This window comes from Gadus chalcogrammus, chromosome 2 (assembly GCF_026213295.1).
Source record: "Gadus chalcogrammus isolate NIFS_2021 chromosome 2, NIFS_Gcha_1.0, whole genome shotgun sequence".
NCBI classification, from domain to species: Eukaryota; Metazoa; Chordata; class Actinopteri; order Gadiformes; family Gadidae; genus Gadus; species Gadus chalcogrammus.
In genome coordinates this window covers 9701529-9715677 of record NC_079413.1, presented here as the reverse complement: position 1 = coordinate 9715677, position 14149 = coordinate 9701529, and the positions used below count along the sequence as shown (strand labels likewise).

The 14149-nt window shown below is 42.4% G+C and overlaps 3 protein-coding genes across 3 annotated transcripts in view; 1 reads left to right on the top strand and 2 right to left on the bottom strand.

Annotated features, from left to right (window-relative positions):
- Positions 1-2003, bottom strand: part of syngr3a (synaptogyrin 3a) — a 6773-nt gene extending 4770 nt beyond the window's left edge. The window contains exon 1 of the mRNA XM_056607911.1: positions 1687-2003. Within this exon, the coding sequence (XP_056463886.1) occupies positions 1687-1788 (102 nt within the window). The 5' untranslated portion in view covers positions 1789-2003. The remainder of the gene's footprint in view (positions 1-1686) is intronic.
- A 402-nt stretch (positions 2004-2405) lies between these two features.
- gfer (growth factor, augmenter of liver regeneration (ERV1 homolog, S. cerevisiae)) lies at positions 2406-4414 on the bottom strand. The gene is made up of 3 exons (XM_056579636.1): positions 3985-4414; positions 3470-3681; positions 2406-3274 (listed from the first exon to the last, which is right to left on the bottom strand). The coding sequence occupies exons 1-3, from the start codon at positions 4195-4197 to the stop codon at positions 3112-3114; spliced, it is 588 nt and encodes a 195-aa protein (XP_056435611.1). The 5' UTR covers positions 4198-4414; the 3' UTR covers positions 2406-3111.
- On the top strand, positions 4383-12049 carry drg2 (developmentally regulated GTP binding protein 2). Its single transcript, XM_056579622.1, has 14 exons — positions 4383-4492; positions 4722-4824; positions 5053-5213; positions 5547-5636; positions 5798-5858; positions 7139-7229; positions 9134-9206; positions 9391-9481; positions 10079-10176; positions 10282-10358; positions 10809-10897; positions 10977-11035; positions 11247-11300; positions 11446-12049. Exons 2-14 carry the CDS (start codon positions 4761-4763, stop codon positions 11530-11532), a joined length of 1095 nt encoding a protein of 364 aa, XP_056435597.1. The 5' UTR covers positions 4383-4492; positions 4722-4760; the 3' UTR covers positions 11533-12049.
- Positions 12050-14149: the final 2100 nt, after the last annotated feature.

Below are 14149 nucleotides of genomic sequence, written 5' to 3'. Positions count from 1 at the left end.
TCATAGTTTTAATGCCAATCATTCACAGCTCTTCGAATTAAGCACCCGTCCCACACACAGTTGTCACAAATCTTGGCAGTAGCAATTACTGCAAAATATCTTTGATATTCTCTCTATCTCTTGGCTTTGATTTTGAACTGGAATGCTCACACTGATCAGCTGACTAACACTGGAGGCCATGTGACACAGACTTGTGTGTGTGTGTGTGTGTGTGTGTGTGTGTGTGTGTGTGTGTGTGTGTGTGTGTGTGTGTGTGTGTGTGTGTGTGTGTGTGTGTGTGTGTGTGTGTGTGTGTTGGGGGGGGGGGGGCGGCGGCACAGTCATATGATAGAGCTGAAGCCCTTCTAAGACACAGCCTTGCATTGTGAGCATCAAATATTTCTAGAGGAGAGTTATCATTGGGGCGTCACTGAGTTGAATCCAATTGGCCCATGTAGCTTTTATTTGGTTTATTATCTCCCACATTGTATAAAACGGCTTGGGCCAGAGACGCTTTATTTCGTATATTTTCAAATGGCAGTCACTATGTTCCCTCTGAGATATTCTTAGTGAGAGAGTTAAAGACCTTAGACAAAGTTTGTGAAAAAACCAATCCCACTGCTCATGTGGACACTAGAATAGATGTTACCTGATGTTATGGATAAAATACATTAAGTGGTGTTTTATTTAACAACTTAGTACACTAACAGGGGAGAAGTTACAACCACTCTAACATCAACACACACGCACGAACACACACACACACACACACACACACACACACACACACACACACACACACACACACACACACACACACACACACACACACACACACACACACACACACACAAACACTTTCATAACTCATAAATATCACAAACCAAGTACAACCTATTGACATCACTAAACATGAGTGGTAACGCTGGTTCGACCATGACAATATATACCTTTATATTGACAGTGATTTTTGGATTGATAATCCCAATGTCGAAGGCCTCTTCGGTAGCTTCAAAGAAGCAGCCGTCCATATGTAATGCGGTAAATCAAACGTCATGAAACAACACGTCTCGAGACTTCGGCGTGCGTAATGATAACCGACCAATCAAAGGCGAGGAACGACGGCACCGATCGTGACTACCCGAATAATGATAAATGTTTCGTTTAAATTACCAAAACTCCCGGGAATAAAAAATGGATATAGGCTATTATATCAAAACAGACTGCTTGATTTTAGACGGGGTAGGACAATAAACAATGGCAATGATATGGCCCCCCGTCAATGGGGATGCTGTAGAATGATCACGGTGGTTTCAGCTTCAATGTATTATGGGTCGATGGGCCGAAAATATTCCTCATCTATAGGTTTACATACAACACATTCTGCAAGGCAGCTAATAGGAATGCCCTATTAGTCTCCCAAATGGCAGGCCCCCGACAATTATGCTCAATTAAAACATAGGCCAAATGGGATGAATTGCATGCAATTATAATGTCAACCAGATTGGCCCATGTCATTGATGTTGTATCTTTTTTTGATAAAGCAATGTCAACCGTTATTTCTTCGTCATAAATTTCCATGCCCTGCAATTACATGTCAATTTCTGCTGTTCGCGACGAAAACACATCGAAGGTCCCTTGCAGCAAGAGAAACAAACCCAGAAGGAAAAACCCATTACTACCGTTCATAATAAGACATTGCCTTACCCACGACAGAACTCTGAGGATGGTCTGTGGTTTCTTAACAAATGCGATCGGGTCTAGCGTAGACCCAGTCCGACCCGCTCCAAAAGATCCGACTCCGTCCATCTTCTCTCACTCTCTCGCTCTCCTCTCAACACCACGCTCGCGGCTCCACGGCTGGGTGGGCTTCTACTGTAGGGACTGGTCCTCCTGCGCGCGCTCCATGCGCACTGCACGGGCAACTGCTGCTGGGCGTGGGCGTGCACAATCGACGTGTGTACCCTTCAGTTAGTGTGCTTTCTTTTTCCCAATTACAGCTAGATCACCAGCAGCACGCGCTATACCACTTCACCGCCTGGACACTATTAAAAGGATAACCAAGGTGGTATGTTCTTGTTGTTGAACGCAAGATGATCAAATGGATTGATTTGCCTCTGATGATGAGAGCAGGCAGTGCGGTTGCTCTACTGGGGAGGGGCAAAAAATACGGCGATTTGATGGTGTCTTTTACGGCTGAGCGAGCAGCGATCTCCGTTTGCATGAATATAACCAAGCGTCACATGTGCCGCCTTCACCCAGCAGAGGGCGGAAATGTAGTCCTAGTGCTACTGACATCAAAAGCGTTGCAAATTTATACGAAATATACAAAAAATCCTATTTAATTTATGAATACGTTTGTTTAGAGTAATATACAAATACACAAAGTTGCAAAGAGGTGTTAAGAACATGATCAATGGGGAGGTTCCAAAAATTAACCACTGTTTCATTATGAGTGTTATTGAGATATTTATTGATTTTTAGAAAGGGTTGAGTTCCATGAGTTGGAGCCTGAAGAGAAAGGACGCAAAGACAAAAGGGAACATGTGTCCATATTCTTTTAACTGTAACCAGCAATTAAATAGATTAAAACAGATCTGAAAATGTACAAAGGACACGCACACACACACACACACACACACACACACACACACACACACACACACACACACACACACACACACACACACACACACACACACACACACACACACACACACACACACACGACTTAACAATGGCCATCTTTTTTTGTTTATGAATAACCAGATGACTCGGCTAACAAGGAGTACCAAAAATATAAAATTTTCTGAGTAGATGATTAAATTAAACACTTAAAATCAAATGTTAAATTAACAATGCCATATATTCCCCCCCACAAAAAAATAAGTTCCAAAAATAAGTTGTTTTTTCACAGGTTTTACTCGATTTTCGAACGTCTTTGTAAATGCCTGAATTGGGTTGCGTTGAAAACTCCACATCTAATGGGGACATCGGAGAACAATAATATAATCTTTTGGAAATTATCCTGGGAGAGGTCAAGTGTTAAGCGGAAAACCGGTTTCTATTTTGTTCCACTGGGGAAAATATGCTTTAACCACAATTTCCTCTCCCTTCCTTCCGGAAAGTCAATCAATCGCAAGAACCATCCTTCCAGCCGTCTCTCCAACGCTCGTCCACGCGGGAACAGTCAAACTGGGGCTTGCCCAGCCGAACATTGACATCATTATGGAGACAACAGAGCCACTGAGAGAGGGCCTGGCGACTACTTGCATCCGGCTGATTGGTTGTCAACCTGTGGATGAGAGAATGTCATTAGAGAAAAAAAAAACTGCTGGCAAGATATTCAAAGAAAATCGAAGTCGAAAAGTGATTAAGACTATAATATCCTGCCTCTCATCATGACTCTGTGTCCATAATGTATTGATATTATATTGTAGATACTGTCGTTGAATATGTGTTGTGTAGTAGGGTAGTACTGGGACCTCACCTGCCCCTGAGGTCCTGGGCACATTCATCACAGGGAAAGAACTTGGAGAAGAGGTTAATGAACTGTCCCATCTCCTGCTGCTGCGTCTGGGAGGGCCGATCTGGGAAATACGCGGCCATGGTGTGGAGAAAAGACCAGGTGTTACGTCCTAACTCTTCCCTGTCCAACGGACACTGTGGATCCACCTCTGCCCGGCTGCCTGAATTGGTCTCCTGGTCATGGGAAGATAAATGTTCAAGAAGTATTCGGATAACTACCAAAACAAATAAACGATACAAGGAATAGGTCGAATGGACTCATGCAAACATCAAGAAATTTGAAGCATCATTATGTAATTTTCTGAATTACTTAGTTACTGTCATTCATATTATTCACTGACATGTGTTTATCCTACGCAGAATTAAATACAATTAGAAAAGGACCGTTTGGGTTAGTTAGCTCAGTTAGCTCCTTAATATGTGAGAGGGGGACAGAATAAACGACTAACTTGCGAAACCATAATGAACTCCGTTCACCTGTGTTGAATTAGTTGGCTGCTTATCCTGGACTTTCATCCACGATTTGAAGTCCGTACAAGCCCTGCATGGTTTCTTTTTAGGATCTCCGATTTGCTCCTGCTCTTTAGTGGATCTTTCCTCAGAAGATTTACCTGGTACCACAAACGGGAATCCTTCAAACCCAGGAGAACTGGACGATGATGTTGGTCTCGCTCCTTGAGACGCAGCCATATTCGCTCTATGGACATTTCAATGACACAGAGCTTGTAATGATGATGTATTTTGGCTAATGATAAACATTTCATTTATTTTGACGAAAATATCAGTGATTATGTATCTTGCAAATGTCGCTATTTTCTGAATTGAAAAGAGTAGTTTTAATGTTTAAATTCCTAAAGATATATTTTGGTTAGTCGAGAATTGGTTTGTTCCGGAACTTGATGCGCATCGAACTATTACTTCCGGTGCGTGATGTCATACCCGTTTCTTTTTCCTGCATGCTGCCAAGTGTCAACGAAATCAAAGTGTAAATTTCCACATTTCTTGAATAATTTGAAGGGTTTTTCATACTGTTTATTATTCCTGACTGGTACATTAAAGCACCATATTTGTATTGCATCCTGAGGATTTTCTCAACTGCTATTTTTGTCATTGTATTGCTCTCCAGCTAGCTAGCAAGTTTGCTAATAAATAACGTTATCAATGAGTTTTCTGACACGTTGACATCTCTTATAATGTTTCTTCTTCATCAAAAGGGATTTTCATTACGGGTGTGATCGATCTGCCTTGTCACAATGGGCATTTTGGACAAAATCGCGGAGATCGAGAGAGAAATCTCTCGAACTCAGAAAAACAAAGGTAAGGCTCTCATCGGCCAGTCATGCAGTCTATCAGTAGTTGTTACCTGAGCCTAAATGTAACTGTACCTTCTGAGGATGGCCAAATCAACTAACTGTTAAAGTATTAATCCCATTTGTCATCATTTTTATCTTTTTTGTAATGTTTTTTTTCGGACAAATACGATTATAAATCCCTCTGATTAAAACCATCCAGGATGAATTAACTTTATTCCATTCATGCACTCAGCCACTGAGTACCATCTTGGCTTGCTGAAGGCCAAGCTTGCGAAATACAGAGCTCAGCTTCTGGAGCCCTCCAAGACTGCGGGGGCCAAGGGAGAGGGCTTCGATGTCATGAAGTCTGGAGATGCCCGAGTGGCTCTTATCGGTTTCCCATCTGTTGGTAAGGTAGGTTCACAGAATTGACTGGGAAGGTGGACCCACACCATGTCAACAAAACTGGGCTCCCGGAAAATCCATGTCTTGAATTTTAAAACTACAAAAATAGTTTTTCTCAATGCATTTTAGCTTGACCCACACCAAGATACATTGTGTTTCTGCAGAGGGTGCGTGACTGGTTAACATGAGACGTGCACACAGTTTCTGTTATTACATACAAAATTGATATAACGGTTAGATATGTCAGAGAGCTTTAGTAAGGTGACAGTTTTTCATTTTGACAAACAAATTAAAAGTTGCAAAGTTTTTGGCACATTTTTCTGACTTTTCTGTGTCCTGTAGTCCACCTTCCTCAGCTTGATGACGTCCACCGCCAGTGAGGCTGCCTCCTATGAGTTCACCACTCTCACCTGTATTCCTGGTGTCATAGAGGTACGGCAACCTTCTTATTTCACACACTTTTTTACACGCCCTTAATATTTTACCTTTGCCGTCCATTATCAGTTCAACATCCTTTTTGAGTTTTGAGGCGATCATTTTAATCCCTTTCATTGAGTAATGCCCATCTATTTTGTATGCTTATAATTTTCCAGTACAAAGGGGCCAACATTCAGCTGCTTGATTTACCAGGAATCATTGAGGGTGCTGCCCAAGGTAACGTCCATGTTCCTTTCACTTTTTTCTTTTCTCACAATATCAAACCAATTTTTTATAATCAATAATATTACATTATTGTTGACTCTGAGTGGTGACTGACATATTTCTTCATTAATTCATGGTTATTATTAGGGCTGTAACGATACGCGTATCAAACCGAAATTCGCGATACTCAAAGCCACGAACCTGTCTCGCGGTGTGAGAAGGCAGAAGCGCGATATGCCCTTTCTAACTCTTCGGTCATATTGTCCGATTTGAAATTTGCTAATAATTTGTCTAAATAATAGTCTGCTGACAGCGCCCCCTCCTATCGATGCCGTAAATATGTGACGAGATGCCCTCTCTGTGATCACAGCTCTCCGTGACTACGGAGGATTGCATTTCTCCACAGCCGTCGAAGTCCTCATATGCGATATGAACGACATTTATCCAGAGTGGGCCAAGCGCGAAAAAAATTGCCTGTGTGATCCTGTCTCTATTGTTTTGTGTGATTTGACTGGCAGTTTGTCTGCTTATAGGTCGGAATGAAGCGGCCACCGATTATTGACAGGATGGGTACTTTATTCTACCGGACTCGTTCGCTTCTTCACTAGACACACGCGCTACCGCTCGCTCTCCTCGCTCGTCCACTCACTCGCTGACGTCACTCACACACGCATACGCACACTACCATTCTCCCGCACACACATATGCTACTCGTAACACTATGCCTCGTTATTGCGACGTTCATGTTTTTCCTCATCTATTGAAAGTTAGGCTATTAAACATGTTGCATTCTATACGGCCTGATTATGTCATTATTTAAGCTACATAGCCTAATAAGAAGCGCTAATAAGGATATTTGAATAAACCAACCAAACAGTTAAAGGGGCCCTAATATGCCTACCAGCAAAAAGCATCCTCCAACTGCAATCTTTGGTTATTTCTTTATTAATTTAGCTATGCTTTAATAGTATTCTTTCGGTTCAAATCTGTTCAGTGTTCCAAATTATTTGTTATTAAATGTTACATTAAGATAATTGGTATTTAAGTGTTGTTTAAATAAAATGCTTTTTAAATTTAAAAGAATCGTGGGATGTATCGAACCGTGGGTCAAAAATCGTGATACAAACCGAATCGTGAATTTCTGTATCGTTACAGCCCTAGTTATTATTGATAAATTCTGATTCTGCTGGTTAATATCTCGGAGGCTGGACTGGCTCTATGTCTATCCTTATGATTTTGAGTTTTTATAAAAATGTGTAACTAGTGTTTTATCAAACTTTGACCGTCCCAAGGTAAGGGTCGAGGTCGGCAGGTCATCGCCGTGGCCCGTACAGCCGACGTAGTCATCATGATGTTGGATGCCACCAAGGGAGGCGTCCAGAGGTAACCATGAGAACCTGAGTGTAGGGCTGCTGTGAATGTCACCTGGTAGAGCACAGTATCTAAAGGGGCACTCCGCCAATGTAACACATTGAGGCTCCCGTTGGGGTGTTGGGAAAGGCTTCTCAGAGAATTGTGTTAAACATTTCCAATGTAACCGGTGTAAGTAGATGTAGTTTGCACTAGGTTGCACCAAGACGCGTCCTGCATTGCTTTTCTATGTTGTTGGGCTCTATATCTGCTCTAGATGCTGGGCTCTGCCGCGGCCGCAGGCCTCTGCCGTCACGCCGTTGTCTCATTTAGGCCCCGTTTACACGAGGACGCTTGCGGGGAAAAACGACAAAATATTTTATCGGAAGTGCCTTTTGTTTTAGACTGCGTTTTTGGGGTATGAAAACCACCCTCCAGAGTGGAAAAGTTGAATACGCTCCGCCGTTGCGTTCCGTCTACACTGCCAAGACGCAAAACACTGCTCAGCTCTGCTCACGTCGCGTACGCGTTTACGTCACATACATGTGCCAGTACAAGGAAATAAACAAACATGTCAGATTATTTCCATGCGTCGGACCTTCAAGCTGCTCTGGCAGCTCTAACAAGCGTACAGGAGTCTTTCCACGAAATGTACAGGATATGTACAGATAGTATTACTGAACAGAGAAGGATCTTTTAGTTTTTTGCGGCACGGATAAGAGAAGAAGGAAGATTCTACGCATGCGCTCAGACGTGGCGGTGTTGTGTGATAGTGTATCACAGCACCACCTAGCCGCCTGGCATGCATACCCAATCGAATTCCACACACTTTTGCGTCACCGTATGCACGCAGATTTCCTCCCGAAAACGCTCGTCTAAACGCGGAATAAAAAGTGAAGACGCGACGCCACTTTTGCGTCTTCTGGTCAGACCGTCATCGTTTAAACGTAGCCTTAGTTTGCTGTTCATTCGCAGGAAGCTGCCGCTCCCTGTGAATGAACAGCAAAATAAGTGAGACAACGGGGTGACTTGAGGAGTTTCCAAACCCATCCACAGGCCATGGTGTTTTCGCCATATCAGCTCTCAACGGCCTATCGTCAAAATATTCTCCTTACCAACGATGTATCAAAGTGATCAGAACGTGTTATTGTTTGCACCTAATGTAAACAAAACCTTTTCACACAGAAGTTGTATATTGGATGTGGCACAACATTCTTTAATAACTATTAAAGGGGACATATTATACCACCGGGTGTGAGTGTGATTAGCCGTTAAAAGACATTTTGAAAATCGGTCTCTTCTGACATCACAAGTGGCCGTGTCCAGCTGGATGTGTGCTGGATAGATCAGTCTACCAGCCTATCCAGTGGACTGTAGCAAACGTTGCTCATTTATCCATCATACCTCTAGGTGGCACACCCACTTGTGATGTAAAAATATGATTTTCAAAACTGCTTTTAACAGCTAATCACACTCAAACCTGGTGGTATAATATGTCACGTTTTAAGCACGACCCAAACGGGAGTCTTAATGTGTTTAGTTGGTAGACTGCCCCTTTAACACTGCCATTGTTAGGGTTTTGATGCCAGCCCATGCTAAGAATGTATGCACTCACACATTATTGTAAGATGCTTGGACAAAAGCATTGACCAAATTACCATTATACATGTACAGGGTTCAACAATATTAGGAACTATGTCGCTAAGTATTTGTTTCTGTGTTCCAAAGCTGAAAATTAAAGATTTGAGTGACAGCCAGTCAAAATTGTGTAGGGGCCAGTATGCTTCGGATCAGCAGTTTTTTAAAACTCGGAACCATGATGTGTCTGTGTAACTATCTATGTTGTGCAAAGCGTGAATAAGGGGATGCTGTATTTTCTTGCATGTGTGGTAAAGCATGTTCATATTTACGTGGGAATCTTTTAATTTCCTCTTCAGAGAGCTTTTAGAAAAAGAGTTGGAGTCTGTTGGCATCAGGCTAAACAGCAAGAAGCCAAATATTTACTTCAAGGTAAAGTAGAACTTTGTCTTACTTTGTTTTAAATCTGTAACATTAAGGCTTGTCGCAGTCTCTCATTATTACATGAACGATTTCAAATCTAATCACCGGTGTCAATAATGTTTACCATTGTCACTCTGTTAGCACAGCCAATGCCGGGTCTCAACCTTGTTTTGTGTATGTCTTCCCCTTGTAGCCCAAGAAAGGTGGTGGCCTCTCTTACAACTCTACAGTCCCTCTCACCATGTGCTCAGAGAAGCTGGTGCAGCTCATCCTCCACGAGTACAGTATCCTTCCCTAAACCTGTCGCTGGTTTGATCCCTGGCTCCTCTGAGCTAACTGTGGCGATGTGCCTGAGCCAGACACCTGGCGGTTCCCTTGCATGATTGACATTCCTGTCTTGTGTGTATGAATGTGAGGCACTAATTGTGGAGTGCTTATAGTGGCCATAGGTTAAAAGAGGGCTGTAATTATAATTTCAGTCCATTGACCAGCATAAGGGCAGATCGCCCATTTGATCTGTAAGTACGTTTTTCTCTCTCATACACTTGTGCAATATAGGGGCAGGTTTATGTAATGGCTAGAGTACTCCACACCAAATCCAAAGAGTTCTGTGTTAGATCCCCAATCAAACCACGGAAATGTGTACCTTGAGGCGTCCTAGGGCAAGAGGTCCCTACCAGTGATTAGATGTATCTGAATTCACTGTAAATTGCTATGCATTAACTGCATATCTAAATAGTAATAATAAATGGCAGTATTGCTGTTTGTGTCCCATCATTCTGTCACACCATATTTGTGTGTGTGCATCTCTGCCAAATCCGTTACCGATCGAACCTGGCAAGATGGTATTCAATTAAACTCCTTAACCTGGAATACTCCAGAAATCTTCAACGCTGAGGTGCTGTTCCGCGAGGACAGCACGCCAGATGAGTTCATCGACGTCATTGTCGGGAACAGAGTTTACATGCCCTGCCTTTACGTATGTCCTTGGATGGGTTCAGATCTTTCCACTCACTGCGTGTTGCTTTGTCTTTTGGCTTTGCTTTGAGTTAACCAACTTTTTAATGTTTTTATTTCTATGTAGGTTTATAACAAGGTGGATCAGATATCCATCGAGGAGGTGAACCGTCTAGCCCACGTGCCCAACAGTGTTGTCATCAGGTTTGTGTTAAGTGTGTGTGTGTGTGTGTGTGTGTGTGTGTGTGTGTGTGTGTGTGTGTGTGTGTGTGTGTGTGTGTGTGTGTGTGTGTGTGTGTGTGTGTGTGTGTGTGTGTGTGTGTGTGTGTGTGTGTGTGGTAATTGTGCTAAGTGTTGTATGTGAGGGATGATCAGCATTGGGATAACCTGTATTTTGTTGAAAAGTGACTATTGGGCTTGCTGTGCAAATCTGTATGTAGTCAAAATCTAACACAGTATATACAGGCTACAGACATTTTATTCGATGGTTGTTTTCTAATTGGCTTAATGTAATTTGAATAATTTATTTTCTTTTAAAATATTTTCAATCCATTCTTTTGAGTGAATATGGTCACAGGTCTGAATCAGAGAGGTCAGGGTTCCCTACTTGATCAATTGGCTCTTTCACAAAGTTGTGTTTCCATGTGCTTTCAGTTGTGGGATGAAACTAAACTTGGACTACCTTCTGGAGACGTTGTGGGACTACCTGGCACTCATCTGCATTTTTACCAAGAAGAGGGGAGGTGCGTACACACACACACACGCACACTGAATGAGAAAGAATCCCAGTAGGATGTGAAATGTGAGACTGTTTTCCTTCAGAGCGGCCAGACTTCGGCGATGCTATCATTATGAGAAGAGGAGCATCTGTAGAACATGTGGTGAGTTTAACACATATAATGTACACACATACACACACAGCTGTGTTTGTATACGCACTCACTTTTAGACGCACAAAAACACACTCGTACTTAATTATACACCGTGGAAAATGTGTAATTGCCTATAGAGAAACATGCAGACAACATAAATACATGGGGTGATCGCTGAAGTTAATTAGTCTGTTATTTCCCCCTTCTCTTCTCCTCACAGTGCCATCGGATCCACAGGACCTTAGCCGGCCAGTTTAAATACGCCTTGGTCTGGGTAAGTGCTCTCTCCACCGTCAACTTCCAAAACGTTTTGTTAATCCATTACTCCTGTATGTGGACTTTTGATAAATGGAAATTGAATAGTGCTGATCCTTGGTAAGAGGTTAGATGTTGACCGTTTCTTGACTGTTTTCTTCCAGGGCACCAGCACCAAGTACAGCCCCCAAAGGGTGGGGCTAACACACATCATGGAACATGAAGACGTCATCCAGATCGTTAAAAAGTAAAAATGGAGTCCTCTGATTTGACAGAGGAGAGACTGAATGGGAGGGGTCCCGTTCACATGGGAGGGGCTGAAAGGCAAAAGAGAAAAACATTGTACAGTATACAGTGAATTATACAATAACATTAAAGCTGCCTTCTTTCATTCTGTTTTTATGTATGAAATTTTAAACCGGTAACTGTTCGTCTTGAATCTCCCAGATTACTCTAGCTCCCATGAAATGGCATATTTAACCTTTCGATTAAGTTTGAGACGGATGCGTTGAGACAAAAATATTAAACTCAAATACAAAAACAATAATGTACCATGTTTAATATTTACATTTCCACATGTTTTGATACTCTTGTAATATGTTATAATATGCCTAAACCCTTAGGAATGGTACATTTTATTGATTAAGAATATTTCAAATGCTTGTTCTTGTAGATTGCCCCAACTTAAAAAGCATAATTAGTCTACAGACATTTTGATACATCCTCGCCTTCTTTGCGGCTAAATAAAATATAAAACATACAGTTTCTAAATCTATTTACGGTTAGGGTTACTCCATTAGACACGTATTTATAATATATTTAATTCTTTGTAATTTCGACATCCAAATGAATTCGTTCTCCCCCATCGTCAACAGGTGTGTATCACCTTTGACCTCTAGTCAACTCCTCGCGGCTCAACTGTTATTATCCTTGGCAGCTTGTACCGTTTTCTCTTCGTAAGCATCGAGTACCTACTGCCAAAGCTACCTCATTCATTAGCACACCGAGAGGCATAATGACGCCATTAAATATTCATAACCATTCTTCCCTTTACACAATATAGCGAGAAGAGAGGGAGAGGTACAGGTGGGATACGCTAGAACGAAGTCGAGGCGACCAAGAACGTATTCCGCGCGTCAACAGCGAATTTTTTTCTAACAAGGATGCCGTAGAAATGTCTCGTTGGCGCGGAACCTTGATGGACAGATTTTGCTTCGGAATTACGTGATGAGAGGGAAGCGTGGGATAGTTAAAGGAAGACGCAGAGGTAAGATCGCCCCACATGTATACTTGGTAGTAGTAGTCAACTTGGAGCCAAGTCAAGCAAGCATAGTGTTGGTAAGATGACACTTGATGCTGCTGTTCCTTGCTCCCCCATATGGAACGGCTGCTCGTGCGTATGAGTGTGTGTGTGTGTGTGTGTGTGTGTGTGTGTGTGTGTGTGCTCGCGTGAGTGAGACAGCAGGCCATCACCGAATGGGGACGTGAAAGGAGATGCTGTCATTGTGCATGGTCAAGTGTCGTTTAAAGTGTTGCTTGTGAAGGAGAGTTGTTAGGAGACTAATGGTCAAACTTGTGTTAACCTTTCTGACTATTTGATCCAAGTTTAATCAGGATCCCCACAGTCATGTTGATTACTATGAAGTCAGATACAGTCATGAGGGGTGTAGGTCCCTTGCTTTAGTATGTCTGTCTATACTGGCAGGCTGTGGACATTGGGATTCGAACCAAGTACATTTTTATTGGTCTTACTAAAGGACAGAAGGGCCTACACATAACTTTAATGAGTGTGGTGGGAATTTCTGGACCACCAAGTCAATTGTTTTGGCTAAACTGAATAGGAATAAGGAGTCATCCGAACTTAACAATTAGGGTCATATATTTGAGTAGTAAAGGTAGGCTACAATAACATACAACACTCATACAAAAAACAATAATAATCCGAAGCCTAACATACAATCATCCGAGGCCTCAGATGGGAGTTCGCCCTGCGTCTCTCCAAGAGCTCCGCAAGCAGAAATCCACAGATGGGAGTTCGCCCTGCATCGCTCGAAGAGCTCCACAAGGAGAAGTCCCCAGATGGGAGTTCACCCTGCGTCTCTCCCAGAGCTTCGCAAGGAGAAGTCCAATGCATTGGCAAAGGCAAGGTGTCAGGATGCTGAGAACAGCTCTGCCCCCCAATACAAAAGTATTGCTTAACCAGATGGTAAACTATCGATGAACCTCCTAAGGATGTCATAAAGGGGGTCGTAGCCGTGCCCTATCAGTTGGAACCCTTGCTCCTCGACCTTCCCAAGGGCATCGAGAATACAGTCACATGGCAACACACGGCAGTTAGAGAAACAGAATGTGGAAATAGAATTTTCCCATTCCATGAGCTATATTTTATGTAAACATAGAAACCCTCAATTGTTTCTTGTACATTTCCTAATATAAAGTGTGTGTGTGTGTGTGTGTGTGTGTGTGTGTGGGGGGGGGTGTATAGGCCTAGAAGAGTGAATGTGAAACAGTCCGTTATTAAAGAGGTTCTGGAGTTCTAGGTTGTGTGCATGTGGATGTTGCGGCTTCCATTAAGGCAATCTGCCTTACCCTGGTCTAAAGATATTCATCTCATCAGTGTTAATGCGATCACATGGATCATAGATTGGATGTTGGAACCAAGAGTATGACAATTTAACAGTGTTTACACCAGGGGCCTGAGATCAGGACCCAAGGAATTGATCTAAATTATTGATTATTTTCATGTCGTTTCATTTATCTATTTATTATAAATGGTCATTTATGAATGTCATGCCATAAAAAGGCACATTCCCATCCCCCATAATTAGAGGTAGAGAAACTAGAGCATGCATTTTTATAATGATCTCT

Bases quoted from the DNA above. Each gene is read 5' to 3' on its own strand.
- gfer (XM_056579636.1), bottom strand. From the start codon at position 4,197: ATGGCTGCGTCTCAAGGAGCGAGACCAACATCATCGTCCAGTTCTCCT. The intron at 3,682-3,984 runs GTGAACGGAGTT...TCCCATGACCAG, and splicing joins AGCCAACTAATTCAACACAG to GAGACCAATTCAGGCAGCCG. The intron at 3,275-3,469 runs GTGAGGTCCCAG...TCTCATCCACAG, and splicing joins GCCCAGGACCTCAGGGGCAG to GTTGACAACCAATCAGCCGG.
- drg2 (XM_056579622.1), top strand. From the start codon at position 4,761: ATGGGCATTTTGGACAAAATCGCGGAGATCGAGAGAGAAATCTCTCGA. The intron at 5,214-5,546 runs GTAGGTTCACAG...TGTGTCCTGTAG, and splicing joins GTTTCCCATCTGTTGGTAAG to TCCACCTTCCTCAGCTTGAT. The intron at 10,898-10,976 runs GTGCGTACACAC...GTTTTCCTTCAG, and splicing joins TTTTACCAAGAAGAGGGGAG to AGCGGCCAGACTTCGGCGAT.